Source organism: Tinamus guttatus, unplaced genomic scaffold (assembly GCF_059628265.1).
Source record: "Tinamus guttatus ecotype Peru unplaced genomic scaffold, ASM5962826v1 Tinamus_guttatus_pri_ptg000060l, whole genome shotgun sequence".
NCBI lineage: Eukaryota > Metazoa > Chordata > Aves > Tinamiformes > Tinamidae > Tinamus > Tinamus guttatus.
Genome location: NW_028288594.1, coordinates 3,215,263 through 3,239,296, shown reverse-complemented (window position 1 = coordinate 3,239,296; position 24,034 = coordinate 3,215,263). Strand labels below are relative to the sequence as shown.

The 24,034-nt window shown below is 37.8% G+C and overlaps 1 protein-coding gene across 1 annotated transcript in view; it reads right to left on the bottom strand.

Annotated features, from left to right (window-relative positions):
• Positions 1–23,368, bottom strand: part of KCNH7 (potassium voltage-gated channel subfamily H member 7) — a 201,922-nt gene extending 178,554 nt beyond the window's left edge. The window contains exons 1-2 of the mRNA XM_088519495.1: positions 22,771–23,368; positions 20,494–20,724 (exon numbers count right to left, since the gene is read on the bottom strand). Coding sequence (XP_088375621.1) covers positions 20,494–20,724; positions 22,771–22,846 — 307 coding nt within the window. The 5' untranslated portion in view covers positions 22,847–23,368. The remainder of the gene's footprint in view (positions 1–20,493; positions 20,725–22,770) is intronic.
• Between the last annotated feature and the right edge of the window lie 666 nt (positions 23,369–24,034).

The following is a 24,034-nucleotide window of genomic DNA, read 5'->3' as shown; positions in this document are numbered from 1 at the left end:
GGGTCTGAAAGCAAGCAGGTCATGCACATGCGAGCAATCTACACCAGTTCTTCCTAGGTGAGAAAGCTTAAGTAGAGGTTTCATCAAGGTATAGAGATGGTTTCAAGATAACAGCTCTGTGTTTATCAGTGTAGGGATTGAGTATCAGCCTTTTTCTTTACTGTGCATTTTCAGCCTGTGGTCCTACTTCTGTTTTGGGTGCTTGGCCGCTTGCTTTGACTTTAGCACAGGTTAGGTATATCTGTACTGTTTGTATAGGGGTGCCCTTGGTAATACTGTGCGTGTAAAGGGTCTTCTGGTTGTGGCTTCCACAGCTGGAGCAGCAATCAAATAGGAATAACACTTTAAGGTAGTTTCTAATGTCACCTTTTGTGGTGAAGCCCTTCTCTGTGGGGTAACTGGATATTTATTTGAAAAAGAGGAAGAGGATCCTGATTCTGGGGTCTATGTTAGTAGCAGAGAGCACACTGAGATGATATGTTTTGTAGTTCCTTCACTAATTCTGGTCCTGTATATTTTGAAGTTGTGTTCAAATAAGCCACTACAAAGTCTATGTAAAAATCACATTCCTTGTTTTTTTTTTTTTTTTTAATTTTCATTTGGATCCCAGGATGCAGAGCCAAATTATACCTTTATATTTAAGCAGCTTTGGCACTCATAACAGTCTCTGCAGAATTCCAAATAGTCATCCTTTACTACAAATAGAGCAATTATATTTCAATGGTACCATTATTAGCCATAAACTACAATTGAAGTCCTAGGGAAATGTATTAGTTATGGCATCCACACGAATATGTAGCTCTTGAAGGAGAGCTGCAACATTTTAAAAGAAACATTAAATTAAATATTAGTAATACAGTTTCAATAACATGATTAGGAGCTCTTAAGCTTAATGGGTCTACTCTTTCTCTGTGAAAGGCTGAAAGAAATTATATTGTTATTATGTAGTAAAAGCAGGATGAATGAGAATCTGGTCCTCTGTATTTTTGTATTTATTTATGTTCTTGCCGCAATGCTACAAATGTTTTAAAGAAAAAGTGTGTCTTGGGCTTTAAAGTGGGTTTCTGTATCATTTAGGCCAATGATTACTTTGCAAAATTTTATTATTTATGTTGTAAGAATGTGTTGTGTTGCATAAGTCAAAGGATGATGCATGTCTGTTATTCATAGTAAACTTCTAAGCCAGGAAGCCTTGAGTTCAAGCTCCACCTCAGGACTTGGAAAGAAACGCAGAAGTGATACTGCAATGCAGTGCTAGAGAGATGCTCCTGCAAATGCATTTGATGTTCAGTCTCAGGATAGAGTGCTAAACTTATGTTTGTTTCATTCATCTTGAGTGGTGTCTTCATGGAAGCTGTTCAAAATGATGCTTTTAAAAAAGAACGTATGATAACCCTATTCTCTGGTCAGCTGTCATCTCCTCCTACTCAATATTTAAAAATTCTCTTACAAGCTGTTAGTGAGCACACAGTGGTTGTTCTTTTACACATCGGATAGGTATGTCACTATTTTGGGAAGTACTTAGAGATGACTTGAGCATTAATGTATCAACTTTTGCACTTCCAACAACATTTGGGAACTTTTTTTTTCCTTTAAGTTAGAAGAACTCTGATGATCTGGGGCACTGCAGTAACAGTACTATCATCTGTTAAATGGGTACAAGGCTTGACGCTGCTGGTAAGTGGAAAAGCTTGTATTACCAGCCGCTAACTCTTTGCATAACGCTACAAAGGATAAAGATTCTTGAATTTTCCATCTACTCACTTTACATGAGTGGAATGTAGGAGAAGTAATTAACATGTATATGGGAACTTAATTAGATCTGGCTTCTGTTCCTGAAGTGTCTGAATGCTTCATACAGACCTTTTTCTTGATCTGCTGTCCACTCAGATTCCACTACTTGCTAAAGCATGATATGAAATACTTTTATTCAGTTAAATAATTTAGAACATAAAGGGCAAGTTAGTTTCTAAGGAAAAGTGAACGACAGATTACCTTTTGTTGAAAATTAGTGCACTAAACTTTATATATGTCAACACTATTTTGTTCCAAGTGATGGTTCTCCTAAGTTCTGAAGAAAAGATTCTCCATTAAGAACCTTTGTTCAGTGCTTGGTTTCTGTATGTATCTTTAAAACAAACATCATGGCTGACAGCAGCTTAATGCCAGCATTGAGCTACTGTCTCAGCAAATCCTAATTAAAATTTGGGCAATGATCAACTGATACCCCGTAGGAATCAAAACAGGAGTTCTGTCCTGAATGTTTGCTTACCTGACAGAGTAATTTTTACGGTGCCTGGGAACATGCAGTTAGGGAGCAGTAGGAGAAATATTTTGCTTTAAGCAGTTAAGAAACACATATCCCATATGCTCCTTCTGGTTCACAATGAATGTCATAAGACTGTAATGCAGATATAAGAGAAAACTTGCTTTAAACATTTTAGATTTCAACACCTACTGTAAGTTTGAAACATGAGAGAATAAATAGTATCTGAACTGTCCTCTGTGCAAACCTTTACTAATTATTGATTTTATTGATATTAACGAAAATTTTGCAGCATGGCTAGTCAAACTTTTTGCATTTGAGAATTTTCTTTTATGAAATTAAATTAAAATTTTAATTGTATACATTTTCTTCTTCCTCAACTATTTTTGTTTGATCATTTTTATCGAGAACACCAAATGTTTTCAAGTGAAAACTATCTGTGATATTAGGTCACTTTCACCCTAAGTTTTCAGTAGTTTGAACAAGTTCAGTTTTTGTTTTGGCAGTTTGAAGGCAAAGGTTTGGGTTTGGTGGGTGCAGCAGCCTTCTCTGAATGTGCTAAATTAATTCTTGTTTTTTCCATGTTTGCATTTTGGCTCCTTCTGACCTCTTTGCTATCTTTATGAGAGGGCCACACTATTTGCTGCTGTTAACATAAAGAGGTTTCTCTAAACAGTAATAGTGAAAACTCATTTTGTAACAAGCATTTGGAAAAAAAAATATTTTATTAATAGTTATTTGATTTTCAGTTAATCTTGATACATCAGGGGAATGATAGAAAAAAATCAGTTCATTTTTAATGTAAAGAAATAAAGTGAGCTTTCAGAAATAAAAAGTTTTTTATAAAGTAATAAAAGATCTTTCAATGAGGACATTTTCCAGCAAAGCAGGCCTGGAATGGGATGTGATGAGGAGGGTTAGAAGAACAACTGTTCTTGGAGACCTCTCAGACTTGCTCTCAGGTTCTGCTGATGGCAGTGAAATGAGACTACTACTGCTCTTTGGGATAGTGGCTCTGCCCCTCGTCTTCCAACTGCAGAGGATCCAAGAGGATCTTAACACTAGGTCTGAGACTCCTGAAATCTCTGAAGTTTGCTGGAATCGAACTGCCAGGAGTTTCTTTCTGTAGCCACACTCTGGAAGCTCCATTTCTTCAAACAGGACAATGAGTGTGAGGGAGTTAAGTTTACTGCTGGTTTTAGTGAATCTCTGTTAACTCAGGTATAGGCCTTTCTGCCTCTAACTCCTTCACATTCACATCTGCACCCGTGAATCTGGGCTGGAGGTCTAGGTCGCGCTGGCGCTGGTGCGCTGTGCACACAGCTGCCTGGCCAGGGGCACCACTGGAAGTACTTCAGGCTTGTTCACTAAAACCAGCTGTGAGCTTTACAGCTGACTCCCAAACCGGCTGTGCACCCTGCCATGGCTTTTCCTTCCCCTCTGGGATGAGCAGTGCCTTGGCTCCCTGGCCTTAGAAGTCCTTAGACCTTGTGTGGTGATCACTTAGGAGCAGGAGAGGATGCTTGTTCACAGGCACCGTTCTGCCTGCCTCTGCCTTCCTGCAGAAAAGTTTGTTATCCTTTCTGATCTTTTCATGCAAAAAGGGGTACCGGAGCATCCAGGAAAGGCTTTACAGACCCGGCAATCTAATGTGACAGTTAACGAAGTGAGTAAATAAGATCCCTGGCCCAAATTACAGTATTTCTGCACTGTATATGTAATAAATCAGACCTTTGGAAGTATCTCATTAGGCAGCCTCAAAAATTGCTGGGTAATTTCTCTCCGGTTATTTTAATCACATTTTTCTAATTGATTACTTTAGTAAAAAGATTAAATCTAAATATAGTGAAACAAAAACACATCACGAAAGCTTAGCATTCAGATAATCTATGTACAGCATCTTCTCACTGCCATGCTTCACAGTTTATATTTTTACTCTGTTGCAGAAAAAAAGAATTAATTTGGCATTTTCCTATTCTATAAATAAATACGCTTTTATAAAGGATTCAAGAGAGGAGAGAAAAGAAAAAAAAAAAGAAACTTAAAACACTTCCAAGAGGGAGCCTTGACTTCGAGTTCTTTGCTCTGCCTAGTCTGAACTCATTTCTGTTAAGGGTGATGAGGGGTGTTAACACACTTTCCTGCTCCTGTAAGCCTAGATAAAAAGACAAAAATGGCTTCAACCCAAATTCTGGTGGTTCTGACCTTTCTGATGGAATCAGTGTGTTAGCTCAGGTTTAGGTAGTGTTCTGTGTTGGGCAGTGTTGCCCATCCTACCTGATGGATCCATTGCATCTAAGATTTGCTTGTGTGTCTCATAGCCATAATCACTGTAATGATGATAGCCTTTACTAGCAATAGCCCAAACCAACCTGCAAAGTTTTATTTTGAAGGTATTTGAGATTCAAACCACCTTGCAGATCTGAGTGGCTCATGGCAGAGGAAATAAAAGTACAAGTCAGGCTTTCTCCTTTCAAATACGGCTATTTAAAATCTGTGTATGGAGAAATTCCATGTTTATAGAAATGACTCAGTTGAAGCAAGACGTGAAAAGCCAGTGGGGTGGAGCCTGAAGAGAAATATTTCTGTTGTTGCTATCCCACACGTCTGCCAAAGACTAAAATATTTAGTGTAATCTCCAGTCACTACTACACGTGCTTTCTTGTCATGCCATTTTTTTTTCTTATAGCACTTCCATGCTATTTTTCCTTTTGGCATGTCCTGTAGTATACCGCTACTTCAGAGAATCTTTGTTCTTGAAGTTTGAACAGGGCTGATATTTAACAAACTTTATTCTGACTTTTTAACTTTTAATATTGAACCAAGCCCATTTCATGTGACTTGTTCGAAAACTAGAGCATCAAACAATTATATAATTGTGAGCTATTAAAGGCAGTGGAGTAAATATGCAGTTACTATGTTCCTAATCAACTACCTTAAAGCTAAAAATCAACGTTGGTATGAAAAACAAATTGGTAAACTATATTCCCTGCTGAATATTGACTGTCGTTCTGAGAAAACTGCAGCATAGTGGCAAACTTAAGTTTGTCCCTTCTGCTGTTTTTCTGTGCCAAGGATACTTGTTGCAGAGGTAACGTGGAAAAGATGAGTAAATAACATGTGGCAGCAGTGAAAAAGACAACGTTAATATGACATTTCTTTCCATATTCTTATCTAGATGATACTGATGGATAACACTGAGTTTAAGCTTTAAAGTTATAGATATATCCTTACGACATAAGAAAAAGAAAAAAAAAAAACAGTCATCAAGTCAGATTTATGTTCTTTAAATTTTTAATTTGGGCCAGATTTCCCAAAAAACTAAGCTCTGCTTGAGACAGAGTCCAGGCCATTATTTTCATATCCCATACACAACCAAAATTAAAATCTGCACAGACAAAAGAAAGAAAAAGAAAAAAAAATGAAAAGCTGCCTATGTATTGTACTATCTGGGAATTTTAACCCATTATAGGGTTAAAATTGCATGCATCTTCATTAAAAAAGGCAGCGTGACTCCTGCAGGTTGGCAAACTGTACAAGTGAGTAAACAGCTAACTTACCAGGTGTGCTCAGCTGATTCAGCATATGACCGTACCAGCTGCTTTATTTATTTATGTTAGGTTGGAAGAGAGTGTCAACAAGAGAGAAAAAAAAATTATACATGCTTGGGAATTCACATTTCCCCTGAGATCTTTTTCTCCTCTTCTCTGAAAGCTTTAATAACATTAAAGCTCAAATGAGCTTTATGCATGGAGCTCACTAGGAACTTCACCGGAAGGCTTTTTCATGCTCTTCCACTTGCTTAAACACACAAACTTCTCAATGATTCTAAGAGCATTGCCCTGAGAACCTAAAATTTCTCAGAATAACTTGGCTGCCACTGGTTGAAGGCTAGGACACTTGGCAAAACTAGAAGACATTTCAAATTGGTTCAAGCCTGGTTATATATATATGTATATATATTGCTGCTACTCTATAAGAAAAAAATAACATTAATAGGCTGCACAAAATGGCAGAAGAATGTGAACTCAAACTTTCTTGGCTATTTCTTTTCTTCTACATTATATGGATAATGCCTGTGATAGGTAATAACTAACTTTCCAAAAAAAAAAAAAAAAAGGTAAAAAAAGGAATGGTAAAGTTTCTTTTTGAAGTTGATGCCTAAGAGAACATGTTAGATGTGATTCCTGTTCTTAGTTTAGCATCACAATTATAGCACTTTATTTCCACAAAATATTAGACCCTCTCCACGTCTAGCAAAGATATGCATGAATGCCTCTATACTGCCCTAAGTATAGAAGGAAAATTTCCTCCTGACACATCCCAAGAAAGAAAGGGTTCACTGTATGGACTATGAGTAAGACTCTGGTTATGTTGCTTGCTGCACCTGGATTTAGTGTTGCAGGCTGTGGAGCAGCAATTCAGGGTGGCACACAGCAGCCAGACGTTTTGCTTACCTAAGCCTATTTGCTGCACTTCAAAAGGCTGATTAGATAGGCTTAATGGAATTGTCAGTCCTCCACTCAAAAATGGCTTATATTTAGCATTACAACTTGAAGGGAACATTTCTTTCTCCCAGCCACTAGACCTGGCCCTTGCTGTGGTTGAACTCACTGCCCAGATCTCTAAAATTTCCTAGTATATTCCCTTTGTATGGCTTTGTTTCATGGTCAGTATGAAATTACTTAAATTTTTAATACCCCCTAAGCTATTTTGCACTTATGATTGCTTGCAAAATGGACTTTAATAATATATTATATATCTAAAAAGATTGACTCATTGATTGTTTGAAAGTCAATCTATTTAACAGGGTCTCAGAAAAGCATATACCTATATCTATCAAATATTTAAATATCAAATATGTAAGTATGAAGTATTTTCTGATGTTTCAAATGAAAACATACAAGCTTTTCAGTCATTCAAAAAGCTTATCAGAAATGAAACTAATATGGTGGGGCAGATGAGTGTGCATTTCTTTTCCTTCAGGAAAAGACCATGAATCATGAGGAAGTAAATACAGTTTGTGAAGTTATGCTGGTTATCCTTTTCTAATGTTCTCAGAAGGAATCACATCCTGAAATGATGGATATTTGAGGGGGTACTACTTAAAGCTATAGCTTGGACTGCCCAGAAGTGCAACAAAAGCTGTTGGACTCCCTAGGATGTGCTGTTGACACATTAGGCTCCATTTATTCCAGAGCTCTTGATGGGAGGTACGTATCCTGCTGCAGTGTTGACTGCATTGCTGTTTGACGGGGCAGGGGAAGGGAAGTCAGCATCAGTCTAAAGGAAAGAGCAGCATTAACTCTGAAAAGATGTTAGCAGATTTCTATATATCTCCTAGTGATAACTTGCAAGAAGTAGAAAAGGACAAATCAATTAGAAGTTGTGTTTATCATTTCTTGAACAACATACAAAATATGAGAAATGGAGGAAAATGTGCTATTTTGTGCTGTACACTATATAATGAAATTTTGGCAACTTTTTCTTCTGAGATAGTGTTACTTCATATCGGGGTTACTTCACTCCTGAATCCACTGAAAGATCCCCATACAATGTGAAAAATATTTTTGTCTTGGAAGATTGTTTTCTCCACATCTTTATTGATGGGAGTGGAGTGCTGAATAATGTATGTATGCCAGAGATGGTCCTAGCTGGGTGCCAGTGGCAGTTGTGTTGATCTCACAGCATGGGAAGGCAGCTGATTAGCTGCTTCTAAAAGCTTCAGGAAGACTTTTACCACAATTCTCTGCTGTCTAAGTGATGTGATCCATAGCAAAAGTAATCACTAAAAGAACCATTTACTTTTTGATTCAAACTAATGTTTGTATTAAAAACCAGGCTGATGCTTAACAGGCCAGGCAGATTGCCTTCTGATACAGGGAATCACTAAGTAAATTAGATGGTTCCTCATAATATAACAGAGATCAACTGGCATTTATAGCATGCAGCACATCAGTAATGACAGTTGGAAAAGACCTTGTGGCAAACAATTACCTAGACATGAAATATGTTTGCAACTTTGATCATCTTTGACATACAACGTAAACAGGGCTTCATAAAACATGTGGAGATCCATGAAATTTTATAAATCTTGAAATAATATTGGACATTCAAGCAAGAGGAACTTATAAAAGCAATATAAAATGCCACTTAGTATAGTAAAAGATGTGGAAAATAGCTATTATGGGCTATTGCTTTCCTTGTTTTTCCTTAATGTTTACTAATGCAAGTCCTGCACCTTGAACAGACCAACTGCCTGCAGTGATGAAAGCTGGGGGCTTGCAAGCTGATAAGCAACCTGCTGAAAGGGCTTGGGGATCCTGATGGCAGGACTGAAGGCTAACACTGTGCCAGGGCTATCATCACAACAGTAGATCGAGAAAAGCAGTGACTTCCCTTTTTCTCAGGACTCGTTAGATCCCACCTGGGATGCTGTATTCAGTTTTGGACTCCTAGTACAATAGAGATTTTGATAAGTCTGAGTGAGTCAGGCAGAGCCCACCAGGATGGAGAGGGACTTGCAGCACATGCCCTGTGAGGAGGGACTGAGAAAACTGCCTTAGCCAGGGCCCTGGAGAAGAGAGGGCTTCAGGGGGTATAACAACAATCTTCTAATACCTTTGAGGAAGTTATCGAAAAATTGAAAAGGTTGTGAAACGGTACAAGGAAAAAAAGAACAGACACGAAGGGTATTTAAGAATTGTAGCAGGTTGACCAAAGGGGCCATGCAAACTCCATTCTGGTGATTTTCAGAACACAGCTGGCCTCTCCTTAGGCAACTAAGTCTGAATCCAGGATTGTTCCTGCTTTGGGTAGGCATTTGGACACCCCCTGAGTTCCCTCTCAACCTAAATTTTTCTCTGGTTCTGTGAAAAGACGATGGTTATAAGAGTGATGCAGCATCTTTACAAGAGGACAGCTTTGCTATACTGAAATGATAAAATGGTTTCTATTGGTTAGGATATGCACTGTACTAAGAAAAGGGTTTCCTAAAGCAAACACAGCTGAGTGATGCTATTTAAAGCTGCCCACATGAAACATAGCATTACATGTTATACAGATATAGCAGTGCCAGTTTCTAAAAAGCAAGATACAAACAAAGGGTGAAATCCAAGGGAAAAAAAAGCTGCATTCTTAACTACATTATAAGAATATCCCTGGTTATATCAAGTTTAGAAGTGACCTAGATGAACCCAAACAGATATAGGGTATCCTGCAGAAATGTCAATTTTCCTGCTGCTAAGTTACATAATTCTCTCAAATATTCAGAATTGTGCAGGAAAGGCTCCATTATAAATACCTATAAAAGCTATACAAGCTAGAGTCTGATGAAATTTGTGTTACTTTTATGGATTGTTTGGAGAGTGGGAGCTGTTCAGTTTGGGGAGGAAATAAGCCCTCATTTGTTACATATGATACATGAAGCAACAAATAAAGACAAATAATATTCAGATAAAATAAAGTTCTGCTATCTTTTAGAATAACCATGTAATTTAAGAATGAATCATAGGCTCTGTGTGACTGATTCATGATTCTACTGAATAAGTGCTACAACTATCACAAAGTCCAATGTGAGAGCTGCAAATGATGAGAATTTTATTCTGTTTGGGAAAAGCGTGAGCTTAACAGCAACTGAAATTTCTTAAGCATGCCTCCCCCATTTTTTTCTTTGTCATATATTTGGCAGTTCTATTTTCTGTATCAAATTTGGAAACCCTGAAGACTGAGCTTGGCACAGGACTTATGCGGGGGAAAATATGAACATTACTTGATTCTGTCTTTGCATTTTTTAAATCTTGTGACAGGGTAGGAAACAGTTGGGCCTCTCTATATTTCAGAATAACCACAGGTATGATCATTTGGCACTTGCTGCCTCTAATCCCATTTCAGCACTCTGAAAAGTTTTTCGAAGAGTAAATGCAGTTTCTCTAGAAACTGCCCTGTGCTACAGCTAGAGTAGACATACAGCTGCATTCTCTTAGGGTGACTTTCTCAGAGATGGCAAAAACAGTACTTTGGGACAGTGATGATAGCAAATATCTGATCGTAAATACTGGTTTAAGAATAATTATTCAGCACTATTTCCATTAAAAGGATACAAAGTTATTCTCTATTTTTTTTTCATATTCTAGCTGTATTATCCATTTCTTGAACTTGGTCATTCTTGAGTAAATAGAGCAGGGTTACTTTTGATAATTTATTTTTACATATAGTGCTCCTGTTCATACTAGGAAAGATTGTAATACAACTGTGGTGTACTATCCTAGAAAAGAGAGGGAGAGGACAGTGTAGGAATACAGTAGGGAATTAGGCACAACTCTTCAAGAATAGTCTTTCAGGTCAAAAGGCTCAGTGTTTTATTTGGCTGTTTAAAAGTTGCTTTAATTTGCCTTTTGCTTAATATTTCCTGTGATTGAATACTTTTACTCCTTCAAAAACTGTTGGCAACTATAGCATGCCCATTTGTGATGGAACAAAGTAATTCTAGTTCTTCTAAGTGGCTCTTGAATCCTTTGAGAGGGAGAATTGCTTTTTTATAATGCATATATTCCACAATACATATAATGGAAAATCTATTCATAAATTTACTTTCACATGTAAGAGTTATGTTAGTCATTTCCTTGGAGAAGCTGAATCTCAATGTAGGCCTAATGCCCCAAATTTTAGTGCCAATAGCCATTAAGGGGGAAAAAAAAATTGGATAATCTACCTGCTGGGCTACAAGTGATACATGTGGAATTGTTTCCCTGTCATTTCAGAACCCAGCTGATATATTCTTTAAATTCTTCAGAAAGTAGCAGCATTTTATTAATGACTTTTTATTTACAAGAAAATGATATCAAACTGTAATGAAAAGGTATTAAGACCAAAATATTACTGAAGAACCAAACAATTTGCTTCCTGTGAAACAACAGCAAAAGCTCTTGCACATACTAATGTGGGAGGAATCATGTTTGCACTACAAGCAGCCACACAGAGTATATTCAAATGGCTGATAAATATATTTTGCATATTTCAAGTTCTGCAAAGACAATAATACTGCTGACAATTCTTCTGCAGGATCCGATTCTTTATAAAGAGGTTGAGAGAACCAGAAATGATTGCAAATTGACCTGCCTGGTCCATGAGCAAAGCTTTCTCAGCTGTGATATTCTTGGTTTTGTTTTTAGAAAATAGAATGACACACCTGGTAGGTAGGAAGAAGAGGTGTCTGTGGGCCATATATTCTTCCCTCCTTTCCACTCCTTGAACAAACAGTAACCAGGGAAGAGAGATGCCACCTGCACCTAGCACCTGGGCTATAAACATCACACATCTCAAACTTGCTTGCTTGCAGCTAGAGCCATAGTTACTTCTTAATTATGTTTTTAAGCATTTAAGACCTCAGATTCTGCATGGGGATGAGAGATAGATTTGCCAGTTTCAGGTAGAGAACAAGATATCTTCATATGGCTTTGTTGTTGCCCACAAACAGCACTCCAAAACATTTATTTGAAACTTTGAATAAAAGCACTAAAGCAGCTTTCGTGCTGCTTCGGTTTCTTGCCATAAGCAATCGCTGTAGCTTGGAGAAGCACTGAGGATGCTCTAAACTATGGACCTGTATTGATACGTAAGCCATCTTATACCAGGTCATGAGCTGCTCCATTAGTCAATAGGGAAGACTCAGATACTGAGCTATAGGTGCTTGATTTTGTATTTCAAGGCTAGTAATTCTTTTAGGCAATATGGTACATTTTCAGTGGCGTAAAAATGGGCTCCAGAAATAGCCTTTTGTAGAAATCTTAATATTTCTCTGGGATTTTTGTGTTGAATTGCTTCTTGGTGTGTTTTATCACACAAAAATGATGTTAGGAACTTACAATGGAAGAAGGATGGTATTTTACTTTCTTTTAATATCATTATTAAATACAACGTGGACTTTAGGTTTTCTTTCTTTTTTATTTGTGAATTGCAAGCTATTTTTCAAACAAGTAGACAGAGTGCAAAAGTGTTTTAACTTGACACCATGACAATAGGATTTATGGAATATTGAGATTCATATTCTTTTGCAAGTTCAAAAAGAAATGGTTTCTTGTAGAATAGCCATAAACATGCAAAATACTAATGAGATTATCCTGCATTTTTTTCCAGAGAACAAAGCAGATTGGCACAAATGAGTTTTCAAAGGAGGACATTTGCAAGCTATTTCCAGAGGCACTTGCATTGATTTCAATGAAAATCAGTGGAGAATGCTGTAAGAAATAAGTATTCTCAAAAGGGCATAGACTAAAGTCTGAGAACAGCTGGGAATAAGTATTTTAAAACATGTGTCTTAGGAATGAAGCATATTTACATGATAATTAACTGCTTTTCAAGCAACTTAGGTACAGAAGCAAGGAAAAAAGTAGTATCTATCTGCTCTTGGTCTGAAGTCATCTCTGCCTTCCTGCCCTGTGGAATAAAATCAGGAAGCTTTTGTTTGTTTGTTGTGCATTTCTTACATAATTTATAGTCTTTGTGTATAGAAACTCAGACCCAGCTGAATACTAGCTAGAAATGTCTTAATATAGTTGTATTCTCAGTGGTCTTAACACCAAGGTGCCAGGATTCTTAATGTTGACAAAATAAAATAAAATTTGCAGTTTACTTCTATGAAAGTTGTGGGCATATAAGACAAGTTCTATAACTGTAGATATTGCTATCTATCTCTCAGGTCATTGGGAATGTTTCTGGTAGGAGAAATAAGCAGTTATACTATAATCTCATATGCCTGCTCTGAAAAGGGCTATATTTCACAAGTTAATATTGTCAGGAATTGGTGTATTTTAGTTTTGTTGTATATCCTAATTTCATGGTATTTGTTTCTTTGTCTTATCTGAATTTAGTCAAGAATTTTTTGTTGCTATTGCAGTCTCATGTGACAAATCAGAGATTTAAATGAGATCAGTACACAATGTAAAACAAAAAGGATTATTGTTAATTATGTGATGCTAGGGAAGAATGACGATGGAGAAACAAGACCTTGTAGTAAGCCAGCAGGTGTGATTTCTGGCCTAAACTTTTTTTTTTCTGTTTATTTTTACTGAAACATTTCAGCAATGAAGTGGTTAATAAACATTTAAACACCATCGTTAGGTTTTGATCATATCACTGTTAACAACAGCAGTTCTGCTGAAATAAATTCTGGATAACATCAGTGTCAGAACAGAGTGCATTATCAAAAGTAGAGTATAATAACATCTGTAACTAGAGTGTGGTTAAAGAAATAGCAAAATACAACAGGACCTTCCCTTGCTCTGTTTATGGTGGTGTTTTTTAGGGTCATTTTAGTAACCTCTGTGATGATCCTGATGAGATTTCACTGTAGGTATAGAATTCAAGAAACTGGGAAAAACAGAAATGAAAAGGCTATATTAGGCCCTTCCATTGTAAGTTGGTAAAGGAGCTTAAAATGGTCTTAAAATTTCTATGGAAATGCTGGAGGTCAAAAAGTCTAGCTTTGTGGCTGGCTGTGGCTAGAATTCTGCTTTCCAAATGAAATTTTCATTTGACTTCCAAAGATTATTCAAATATGACTGCTATTTCTCTTAAACCCCAAAACACATACTAGACTAAAAAAATCCAAACTCTACAATATTTTAGCATCCATCCCCCTCACTTTAGACTTAGGAAATTTCAGATATGTGGACTGTGCAAAACCAGGTGTAACTGTTGTAGACCCCCATGGCGCAACTGCCGCAGTCATGTATCCACTCTGCTCAGATCCAGGTTCACTGCGGCAGCTCTCATTGCTGCCGAGATATGTGGTTTCCACAGCAAGTTAGCTGTTTCCAGTCAGCTTGCTCCTGCCAATGTGAATCCCATGCTGCCTGGTTGAACATCTTCATACTTAACTAGGAAGCTGGGAAGGATATGGACCATCTAGTGCACAGACTGAGTCATGCAGTAAGAAGTCAGATAAGCAGGGAACATTTTAAAACAGGTCTGAAACCACTGAGCTGGTCCACACCACTATTCTTTCCTCTGCACTAAACCAGAGAGAACAGCACCAATGTCAACATTGATACAATTCAAAGTGCAATATTCTGAAGTTTGTATAATACTTAACAGGCCACTTTTAGAAACTCAATTGCTTTTTCCCCAATCTTTTGCTGAGTATGATGTCTGATTTGCTCTCTATATCTCTTTTTGATATACAGGACTCTTCAGTGGAAAAAACAAAGAACCAATAACATGTATTAAGAATGTGGAAGAAGTCCACTATCAAAATGTATCATTACAATGCATATAGACTAAAGATATAAAGACAGATACAATAAAGTTATATGAAACTGTACCAAAAATTAGATTAACAGTTTCTATTTCACTTATCTCCCAACTCAAGAACAAACTTGCTTTTGCTAAAACTGAAAGGAGCTTATTCAAAGAAGATAAAATTTTATTCAGGCAGTGCCTACATAAAAGATGAAACTCTTCTCCATTGGCTATTATACTGGTAAACAATTTACAAGAAATTGATCTTTGAGTGTGTATATAATACTATAACCTTCTAGAGCTGCTTGTCTCCACAATACAACATCTTCCTATCTCTGTGAGACTCAGTTTTCTAAAGACAGAAAACAGTGATTCGTTGTAGCTCAAGTAGTGGAAATTTGGGCCCCTTGATTAGTGTAAAATGACCATATGAACTTACTTAATCCTGCTCTAAACTGGAAGTCTGGTGGTGGAAAAGTTTTCCCTGTACACTCTACTGAAATGAAAGACTCCTTATGCTAAACCAGTTTAAAGATTAGTTATAGCATAATAGAATTTAAAATTCTCAAAAAAAAAAAAAAAAAGGAAAAAAGCAAAACTTGGTGCGGTTTTTATCTATTAAAGATTCTGTAGCTATAATAATAATAGCTGTATTCATTATTTGTTAAAACTAGATATACCTGATCATACCTGTCTGGCCCTAAATGCTGACATAAAGAGAATATTTTTTAAGGCGTTTTAATTTTTGAGTTTTTTTATGCTGATAATGCCTCCCATTTGCGGCAATATATGAAAGGGAAAAAATTATCTTCTATAAAAGCTTATTGAAAATAAATTCATCTTAACTTGAGAAAATATATATATATATATCAGAAAGACCAGGAATTGAGGAATGTAGTTGAGAATGGTCCCTAAATAAACCTACTTAATATGTCTGAGAGCTACTATAACATTATTGTTAAGTCTCATGTGAAATGTGAGTAAGAAATAGTCCACAGTTGTAGCCAGGCACAGAAACCATAACTGAATGAGGATTGGTTGCAGGTGTGCTTTCTGCAACAGCAAGCAGAGCAATGCTGAATGAGATGAAGGACGAGTATTGAAACCTAAGGTAGAAGCAAATAGCATGCTACGGAAACGAAGAAAGGTCACCCATTCCAATAGTTCAGCACCCTTAGCAACTTTCTGAGATTTCTTTAAGAATGCTTGGGAAAACTCGCATCAACAGTTTTTTGCTAAAGGGGTTAACATTTCTTTATCAAAGTGCAATCAGACAGGAGTTCTTGGCATAAGAAATACTAGCACAGCAAGATGTTATTGATAGTATGATATGATTCTTGCTTCATTGTCCTCTGTTTCTCATAGGCTCTGGTTAAGGTATTGAGCCTGCAGTCAAAACCGTGCTGGCTGACTAGACTGAAGGAGCTCAATGTACACACAGGAGTCTTCGGTGGCTTTTTTAATTGATGAAAGGCAAACAGGTGATAAAAGACAACTACTTTGTGAGGTTTGTAAATAATCTGCAAATATTGCTAATGATCTTATCTTTACTCAAGCCTATAGCCTTCAGTAGTACTTCTCATCCCTAGATTATCTGCTGTTTATTGGATAAGATTAAGTGATCTCCTCCCTTCCTTCTGACAACCATACTGCGTAGGCTAACTGCTTAGATGTAGTTTAAGATGTCTACAAAAATATATAGTAGAAAGCAAAAAGTACTGTGTGCTACAATCCCTTCTGATTATCATCTATCCATTCTCAATCCCTAAATAATGATACTTATGTCAAAAGCTTTACAGCTTTACCCCCTCAAGCAATATTTTACAGCTGTCAAGAATGATTTACGCAATAATGACTTAAATTGCAAAATAGAGTCCTCAAAGGAAGATCTGTCAACCATTTTCACCACAAATAACTTTATTAGAATAAGAATTGATATTCTGTATAAACAACATCTTCCCTTCAACTATCTCTAATATGGATCATAGAGCTATATCACTTGTGGAAATGAAGTTGTGAAATTGTGAGGAGCATACTGTACGGTTAATTTGAGATTAGAGTTTTTGACTTAAGATGTTAATGCCTAACAGGCAAGATTAAAAAAAAAAAAAACTGTTTCAAAATAATAGTTCTTGTGATTTGCATATATTTGTTTCTATTTTTAAAAAGAAATATGTTTATTTTTAAAAAGGAATTTACTGAGTCTTTAATCCTGAGTAGTCCTTTTGGCTTTTATGGGGTTTCCTGTGATGTTACAATTTGTAAGGTTGGCATCTGTCTGTTGACATTGACCTTTTTCTCAGTAGCCGTTAGTTCTTTTGATGACTAGGTTATTGCCTACCATGGAGCTACTGTACCAGGACAGAGGCTTAAAATTTTGCCTGTATAATCTGAAATGTGTAAATACTCTGGTTAAATGAGTGAAGAGAAAGCAAGAGAAAATGTAGGCTATGTTAGCAGTCTTATTCTGATACGAATAGTGCATGAGGAGCTAGTAGGGCTTTTAAGCTGCAACTGTTAAAAACTCCTGTGAACATAAGGTGTCGGTGTTGCTGGGATGTGGCCAGCTGGTTGTATAAGGAATGCTGGCATCCCACCTTCATTCCATCTAAACAACTACACAAAACTACCACGAAGACTCTCCCCCTCTCCTCTGCACCCTCACTGTGCTGTGCAGTGAAAAGGGGAACATGCACAATCTAGGTAGCACATTTAGAAAACTAGGAGATGTAGAATTTATTATCTTCTTTGAGCATTGTACCTTCTATCAGCTGTTTTTGAAGCAGTACACCTTCAAACAGCTGTCATCTTCCAAAAGTCACCCTGCTACACAAGTTTTCCCACACTATCCCCTTCTCTTCAAATGTGTGATCTGGCCTAAAAATTGCAGCAGTGAACAGCAGCGTTCAATCTTGCATCTTCAAGATGTTTAAAGCTTAAAATCATGCAGTTTATTCAGTTAGAGAAGTAGAATATAGATGAGCTGAGAAAATCAGAATCCCAATTCCCAGTATGTATGCAGTATCTTTTTTTCTAGTGCAAGAACTTCTTTTCAGGTTGAACTTTAAAGCTGTGACATTTTAAAACTGTGAGGGGGGTGATATTTAGTAGTAAAAAAGAAAAAGCTTTAGCTATACAGTGACTCTCTGATATCTGCATTGCTGGATATCTGAAGTCAGACCACCTTTATAAGTGAAGGAGTGTGTGATCCCACTGACATTTGCTTTAATTTAAAATACTAAAATAATTTTTAATATAATCAGTGGCTTACGTAGAGTAAATGATAGGATGGTATGAGATAAGCTTTTATTTGCAATTCACTGGGCATTTATTCAGGACTGTGTAATGTGGTCTTCAAAAACCCCCCTGTCCGTGGAAACCGTAAGCCATGAGCTGTCTTCCTCCTCCGTATGCTTAAGTATTATAGTCATTTGCAAGTATATAGCAGGTGGCTGTGGAATATTTATATACATAATATCAAATCAAACTTTCAAGCAGTTGGTATTTCACTGGATATTCACTTGTGTTACTAGCAGGGAAAACACTATATATCTAACTGCTCTGATATTAACTTCTTAAAAGTACATTCATATTCACCTACAACACGCAATGCAAAATTATGCAATTAATCAGGCACTAAACTCACAATGTTTTGGAAAGTTCAGTAAATTTATCCTATTTCAGGACCGAGAGAAAATCTAGTTAGCTGCCACTACTTCACAACCTTGCATATAGTCCAAACAAAGTATGTTCACAAAGCTTAGATGAAAAGTATAGCTTTTCAGTAATTTAAAATAATGTTTACTAAAATTAAATAAAACCATCATACAAGTAGTTCCATTTTATAATAGCACACACACACACACACACACACACACACACAAGCTTTAGATCTTTTCCTATTTTGAGGAAACTTGAACATTATGTGGAACAAAACAAATAAGTTTGCAAGTACAATAAATGATCAAGCTGTCAGTTATATTTTTGAGTGTCAGACCTACCTTGCATTTTGGCAAATTTTTGCTTCAAATCAGTGTCTTGATGTTAAAATTATATTTAATTTCAAAATATTACTTCTGTGTATGTGCATAGTGGCACATATAGTGTATACTGACACTTCGTTCATTCAGTCACTCTGACATTTACTTGTAAAACCTATTTATTTAGAAAAACTGTTTGTAGCTTTTGAAATTCCTTAACCTTTAGAGATATCATAATATAGTCATGTTAGTAGTTTTAACGTATTGATCCTTTAATCTAAACTAACTATGATCAAGGAAGTGAAATTACTGAAAACCTATATGCAGAGGATTGTTTATACTGAATAATCTGTAACTGTCATTTCAAAATTATTTACAAAAAACTATGATGGTTTTAATGAACAGTTTTGCTTTGATTTTATGTAACTGATCATGGCATGGTACATGATGTCAGAATTCAGCATTTTTGAAATACATATATTTACAGTAACTGACAGATAAGCAGTGCTTTAGTTAAGCGCCTTTCCATACCTTCTAGTATCTTGGGAGATTGAAGCACGTTTGAATGACCAGATCTCAAAATAATGCTCCAGGCTGGTGGCTGTTAAAGTTAGGAACAACATTCCCCTTTTGCGATATTATTTTTAACAAATGTCAAGTTAACACAAACACAGGCTAGATGTGTACCAGACAGTGTCGACTCCCCTGAGAAATCTACAATCAAGGCACAACTACAACAACAGATCTTGACCAAAATCTGATCCAGACCACCAAAATAGATCTAAGAAATAAAGACTTTAATAGGCATATATTCTCTAAAGTGAATATGCTTAAATACTGGCAGTGTGGGCAGAATCACTGGTGTGAGTTCTATCTGAATTATAACAGCCTAAGCTAAAAATAATATTACTTAAGTGTTTCTGAGATAACAACAGAATAGCTAAGAACAGGATTTAACTCTGTGACTTTAAAATGTGAGAGAATCTATTGCATGTGATTCTAAAATTGATGCAAACAACGCACTGGCACTTGTCCAGAACTAATTTAAGCTCAGCATTTGAATATGAATTTCCTTTTCCTTCTCCCTGGAGTGCATACACAGCAAGTGATAGAATAAGGTACACTGTCCTTATTCATTACTTGGATTTGTTTGAAAGACATTCCTGCAAATAACACTGGGTAATCAAGAAAAATAAACTGCCTACATGTAACTGTAAAGTGTCATAATTAGGTTTCATGCTTACGCATTTGCTAAATCTGCAAAAAAAGACATTTATTCATTTAATGTTCTCAGCAGACAAAAAGTATCAGCACAGCAGATTACTTATATCAATAATAGCGTTAATGGATTTCAGTCTTTACTGAAAAAAATGGGAAAGCTCTTCATAGTTTAACCCTTTAATTTGTGTTGTGAATTTTTACATAATTCTAGGACAACTACTTGACTTAAATGTAGTTGCACCAACTTTACAATATCTCATGCCTGAAAAAGACTTGTCTCTTTCTTTATAAATTGATACTTTAAGTTATGGTTTACTTTATCAGGCCAAATTTTGTTACTCTTAAATCAGTAAAATATCACTTTTAAATCATGTTTCTGTTCCATTTGTGTGAGGCTAGCAGAGTCCTCTGAAATCTGACTTCTACTTTCTTTGAGATGAAAGAGCTCATAAAAGTTACGATTCCCTTTATGTTGTCTTTTATTTTTTCATGGTTGGGGGACTGTTTGCCCCTGATTTATACCTGCTGAGCTGAGAGGAGGGCTTTGGTTCAGCAGCTGCAGGTGCAGCACTAACTTCAGTCACTTGTGACGCTGAACGGTGCCAGGCTGGAGACACCCAGCGCCTTCAGAGCTGGCCTCCGGCAGGTGGGTGTCAATGTTCCTGCCCTAGACCGAGGGAACTTTCAGCACTGTTCTGCCTAAGGGTCCAGTCAACCACTCTCAAACACTTCTACAGCCAACTGCTCAACTAAACAAAACATATTGAAAATAAAAAGACACTTTACCATCTTTGTGATAATAGGTGACTTCTACTTTCCTCTCCTCTGACCCAAGCAGTGCTTGGGCAATTTGGGCAATATGATGTCTTTTGGTCTCTGGTCCATGAAGAAAATCACAAGTGCAAGGTTTCTGCATGACATCTGGCCTGGAGAATCCAGTCATCTCACAGAACCCGTCATTGCAGTAGATGATAGCACAGTTCTTCACTCTAGCATTAGCAATGATGAATTTTTTATCTGCAATAAAAGAAAGTGATGCATTTTTTAATACTCTTTCAGCATTTCATAAAACATCAATTGCATGGATGGATGCTACACAACTATTTTTTTTTATTTCACTGGGATGCCTGGAATGTAGAGATTTTCAGTTATTTAGTGTAGTTAATTTGATCCTTAGCTTTTAAAGAAACTTCAATAAAGTTAGACTACATTAAAGATAAGGCTTGATTGTTTTTTAAGGAAATAAAAGTTGGGAGTCAAAGAGTTTTGCAGACAGACTTGCACAACCTGTTTTTATCTTTCTTTTTAGCTTTAAAGAAGCCCAACTGATGACCTCCATCCTGTGAACGGTGACTCCAGGGAAACTACTTTGAAAAGTTGGTAAACTCTTTATTTGAGGAGCATGGAGAAGATGGTTTCTATCATGTAAAGGGCTGGCTAGGATCAGGCCCAGCCAGCTCAGTCTAGTCAGTGGGATTTTTAAATTGAGTTGTCTGACAGCAAGGTTATAGTCAGTATTTTAACAAAACTACTTTGAAAATGCAAGATAAACTATATAAACTGTTCTCTTCTATGGTTGTTTTAGAAGTTACTTTTATGAAATAAATGTTATTTATTTTATTTTTTAAAAAAAAAAAAAGAAAGAAATTGCACCAAAATCAGATTGTGGTGCTGGAAACACCTTTGATATTGCACTGAAGTTCTGTGCCTTAGTCAAGGATCCTTTCCCAAACCCTCACCTGGGAAAAGGCTGCACAGAAGTTGTCTTTCAACTCTTATTTCATTTGTTAGCACTACAACACAGTGTGGCAATTTTAAATATGAATATGCAGTTTCGGTACATTTATTGTTAGTAATGGACCAGTTTCTACTATTTACACTAGTAGATCCTTTGACTTCATTCGGTCTTTGCCACATTAATAAAAGACTTTTTATGTGGCACTCAGCAATAAAAGTATTCAAAATTTTAAGGATACTGTCTTTGAACATAATAAAATATTTGGAGAGAAAGATGGAGAGAAAGATGCAGATTTTATTCTCACTTTTTTCTGCTGTCTTTCAATCATGCTTAATTTTCACTGTTGCTTGATAATTTGCTAGATATTGCTTTATTCTCTTCAACTTTAAACACTTTCACGTGTAAAGTATTAAATAAGTAGCAACACTGACTTAGCATTTAGATAAATAAGGACTACAAATACAGTCTTTATTTTATTCTGAAATAACCTAAATATTAAATTTTAGCAGATGCTTTTATAAGAGGGTAGAGCAAGTATATGAACTGGAGTTAGCTTTGAGAGTTTCCAGTAGACCGATACTAAATATATGCTAAACATTTAAATAAGTGTACCTATACCAGAACCACTCCTATACAAAACTAAACATCAAGTTTTCCTTTTTATTGTTAACAGTGAGACCAAGTCCTGGCCAAGAAAAACACTTCAGCCTCTGCCTCTCTGACAGGTAGTAAGCTGCTGCATTGGAAAAGATCTCCCTCAGAATGCATTTGCACCAGTTTGATGGACATTTTAGGCTTCCATAAGCAAAGCAAAAATATTTGACAGCTATTTTAAAATGCGGTCATGACAACAAGGTAGAGTGTACTTTCCCTTTAATAACTCCTCTGCATATTATCCGTCTCCTCTAAATCAAAGTCTGCCCGTTCTCCTTTATTTTAAAAAGACAAAGACCACCACAACAGTAACAATAATAAATCTAGCTGATTTTCTTAGATATTGCATAGGCAGCAATATTGTGTGCTCTGCTTCACAACCATCTCACTGGCTCAGAGGACGGTAAGAGGTGTAACTTCTATAGCTACACAATATGGATACAGTCAAAGATCAAAACTGTCCCTCGAAATGGGAAAAAACAATAACCATAGTTCAAGACCGTAAACTGTATTCTAGATGAGAAACAATCTAACCCCTGCCAGGGATCACCTCCTCACTTCTGGGGTTTTCTTTTCAACCTGCCAACTTAAAATAGTCCAGAGTTGCTGTCCATTTAGTCACAAGAAAAATCAAACTACTGTGGCAAAATAGAGAGAAAGAGAGAACTTACTTTGCCCTTCAAATTTGCGTATGATCGTGCCCAGGAACGTGTTCTGCGGTGCCACATGACCTCTGCGAACAGGCATGTTTGGAGGGGTCTTCGGCGCCCCGCGCACAGGGGTCTCCTCGGGGGTCTCCTAGGGGGCTCCCGCCCAGAGCGCCGAGCCGGCTACCCTGTGTGGCAAAGCATCGTCCTCTGCAGCTCCGAAACCGCTTCCCATTAGCACCGCTGCTGGACACACGCTTTTCCTACCGGAGTCAGATCCATCTCCCAGTTTCTTTCTTTTCTTTCTTTGCTTCCTCGCTTTCTTTTCTCTTTTCCTCCGGGAGGACCTCGGCCGCTATTGTCTGGGGCGGGCAGGGGTGGGGTGAGCAGGAGGAGGCGGGGGGCAGATTACGAGGGTAATCGATCTCTAGCACCGAACATCGCCAATTTTCCAAAGCGAACGCCTGTGACCCGGCAGTTTCCGACGCGGTGGTGACGGTTGGAGGGCTGGAAGACTAAAGGCTGCTCCGCCGCCAGCGGGAGCGGCGCTCCCCCCGCGGGCTCCTCCGCGGCGCGCAGCAGCTCGGGTTACTCAAGCGTGGCTCGGCGCGAGGCAGCCAATAAATCTCGTCAAAACTCGGCGACGAGCGGCCGCCCCGGCGGGAGCTGCGGCCCGGCCCGGCCCGGCGCCCCCGCGGCCGCCCGGAGCTGCCCGCGGTGCTGAAGCCGCCGCCGCCCGCTCCGCTCCGCTCCTCCGCGCGGCGGCGGCGGGGGGCGGGAAGCCCCCCGGGAGCGGCCCTGGTTCGGGCTCCCGTAACTCAGCCCAGGCTCGGCCAGCGGCGGGCGCCTCTGCCGGGGGACGCGGGGCGGCAGCGCGGGGCGCTGGGGGGCATCGCCAGGGTGGCGCGGAGCAGCGGCGGCTCCTTAATAAAGTCACACGAGGAAAAAAAAAAAAAAAAAAAAAAAAAAAACAGAGGGGCACCTGCTAAGCGCTCGTGGTGACAGCGAGCACAGGATATGGAGCCCGCAATCCACCGCCTCCCACCTGTTCTCCCGAAGCACAAACAGGTGTTTCCGTATTCCCCAGGGCTTGGCTCAGGTGTGGCCTTTGTGTCCCTGTTACCACGTGTCATCTTCTGTATTTATCAGCGGAGAGGGCCGGGCTGTTGAGAGTGTGGGTCTGTTTCTGCATTAATTCTAGCTCATCTCAGTGGAATTAGTCCATGTTTGCACAAGTGTAAGTAACACCTGAAAATATCATTTCTATATATGTAAGCTGCATTTAGAA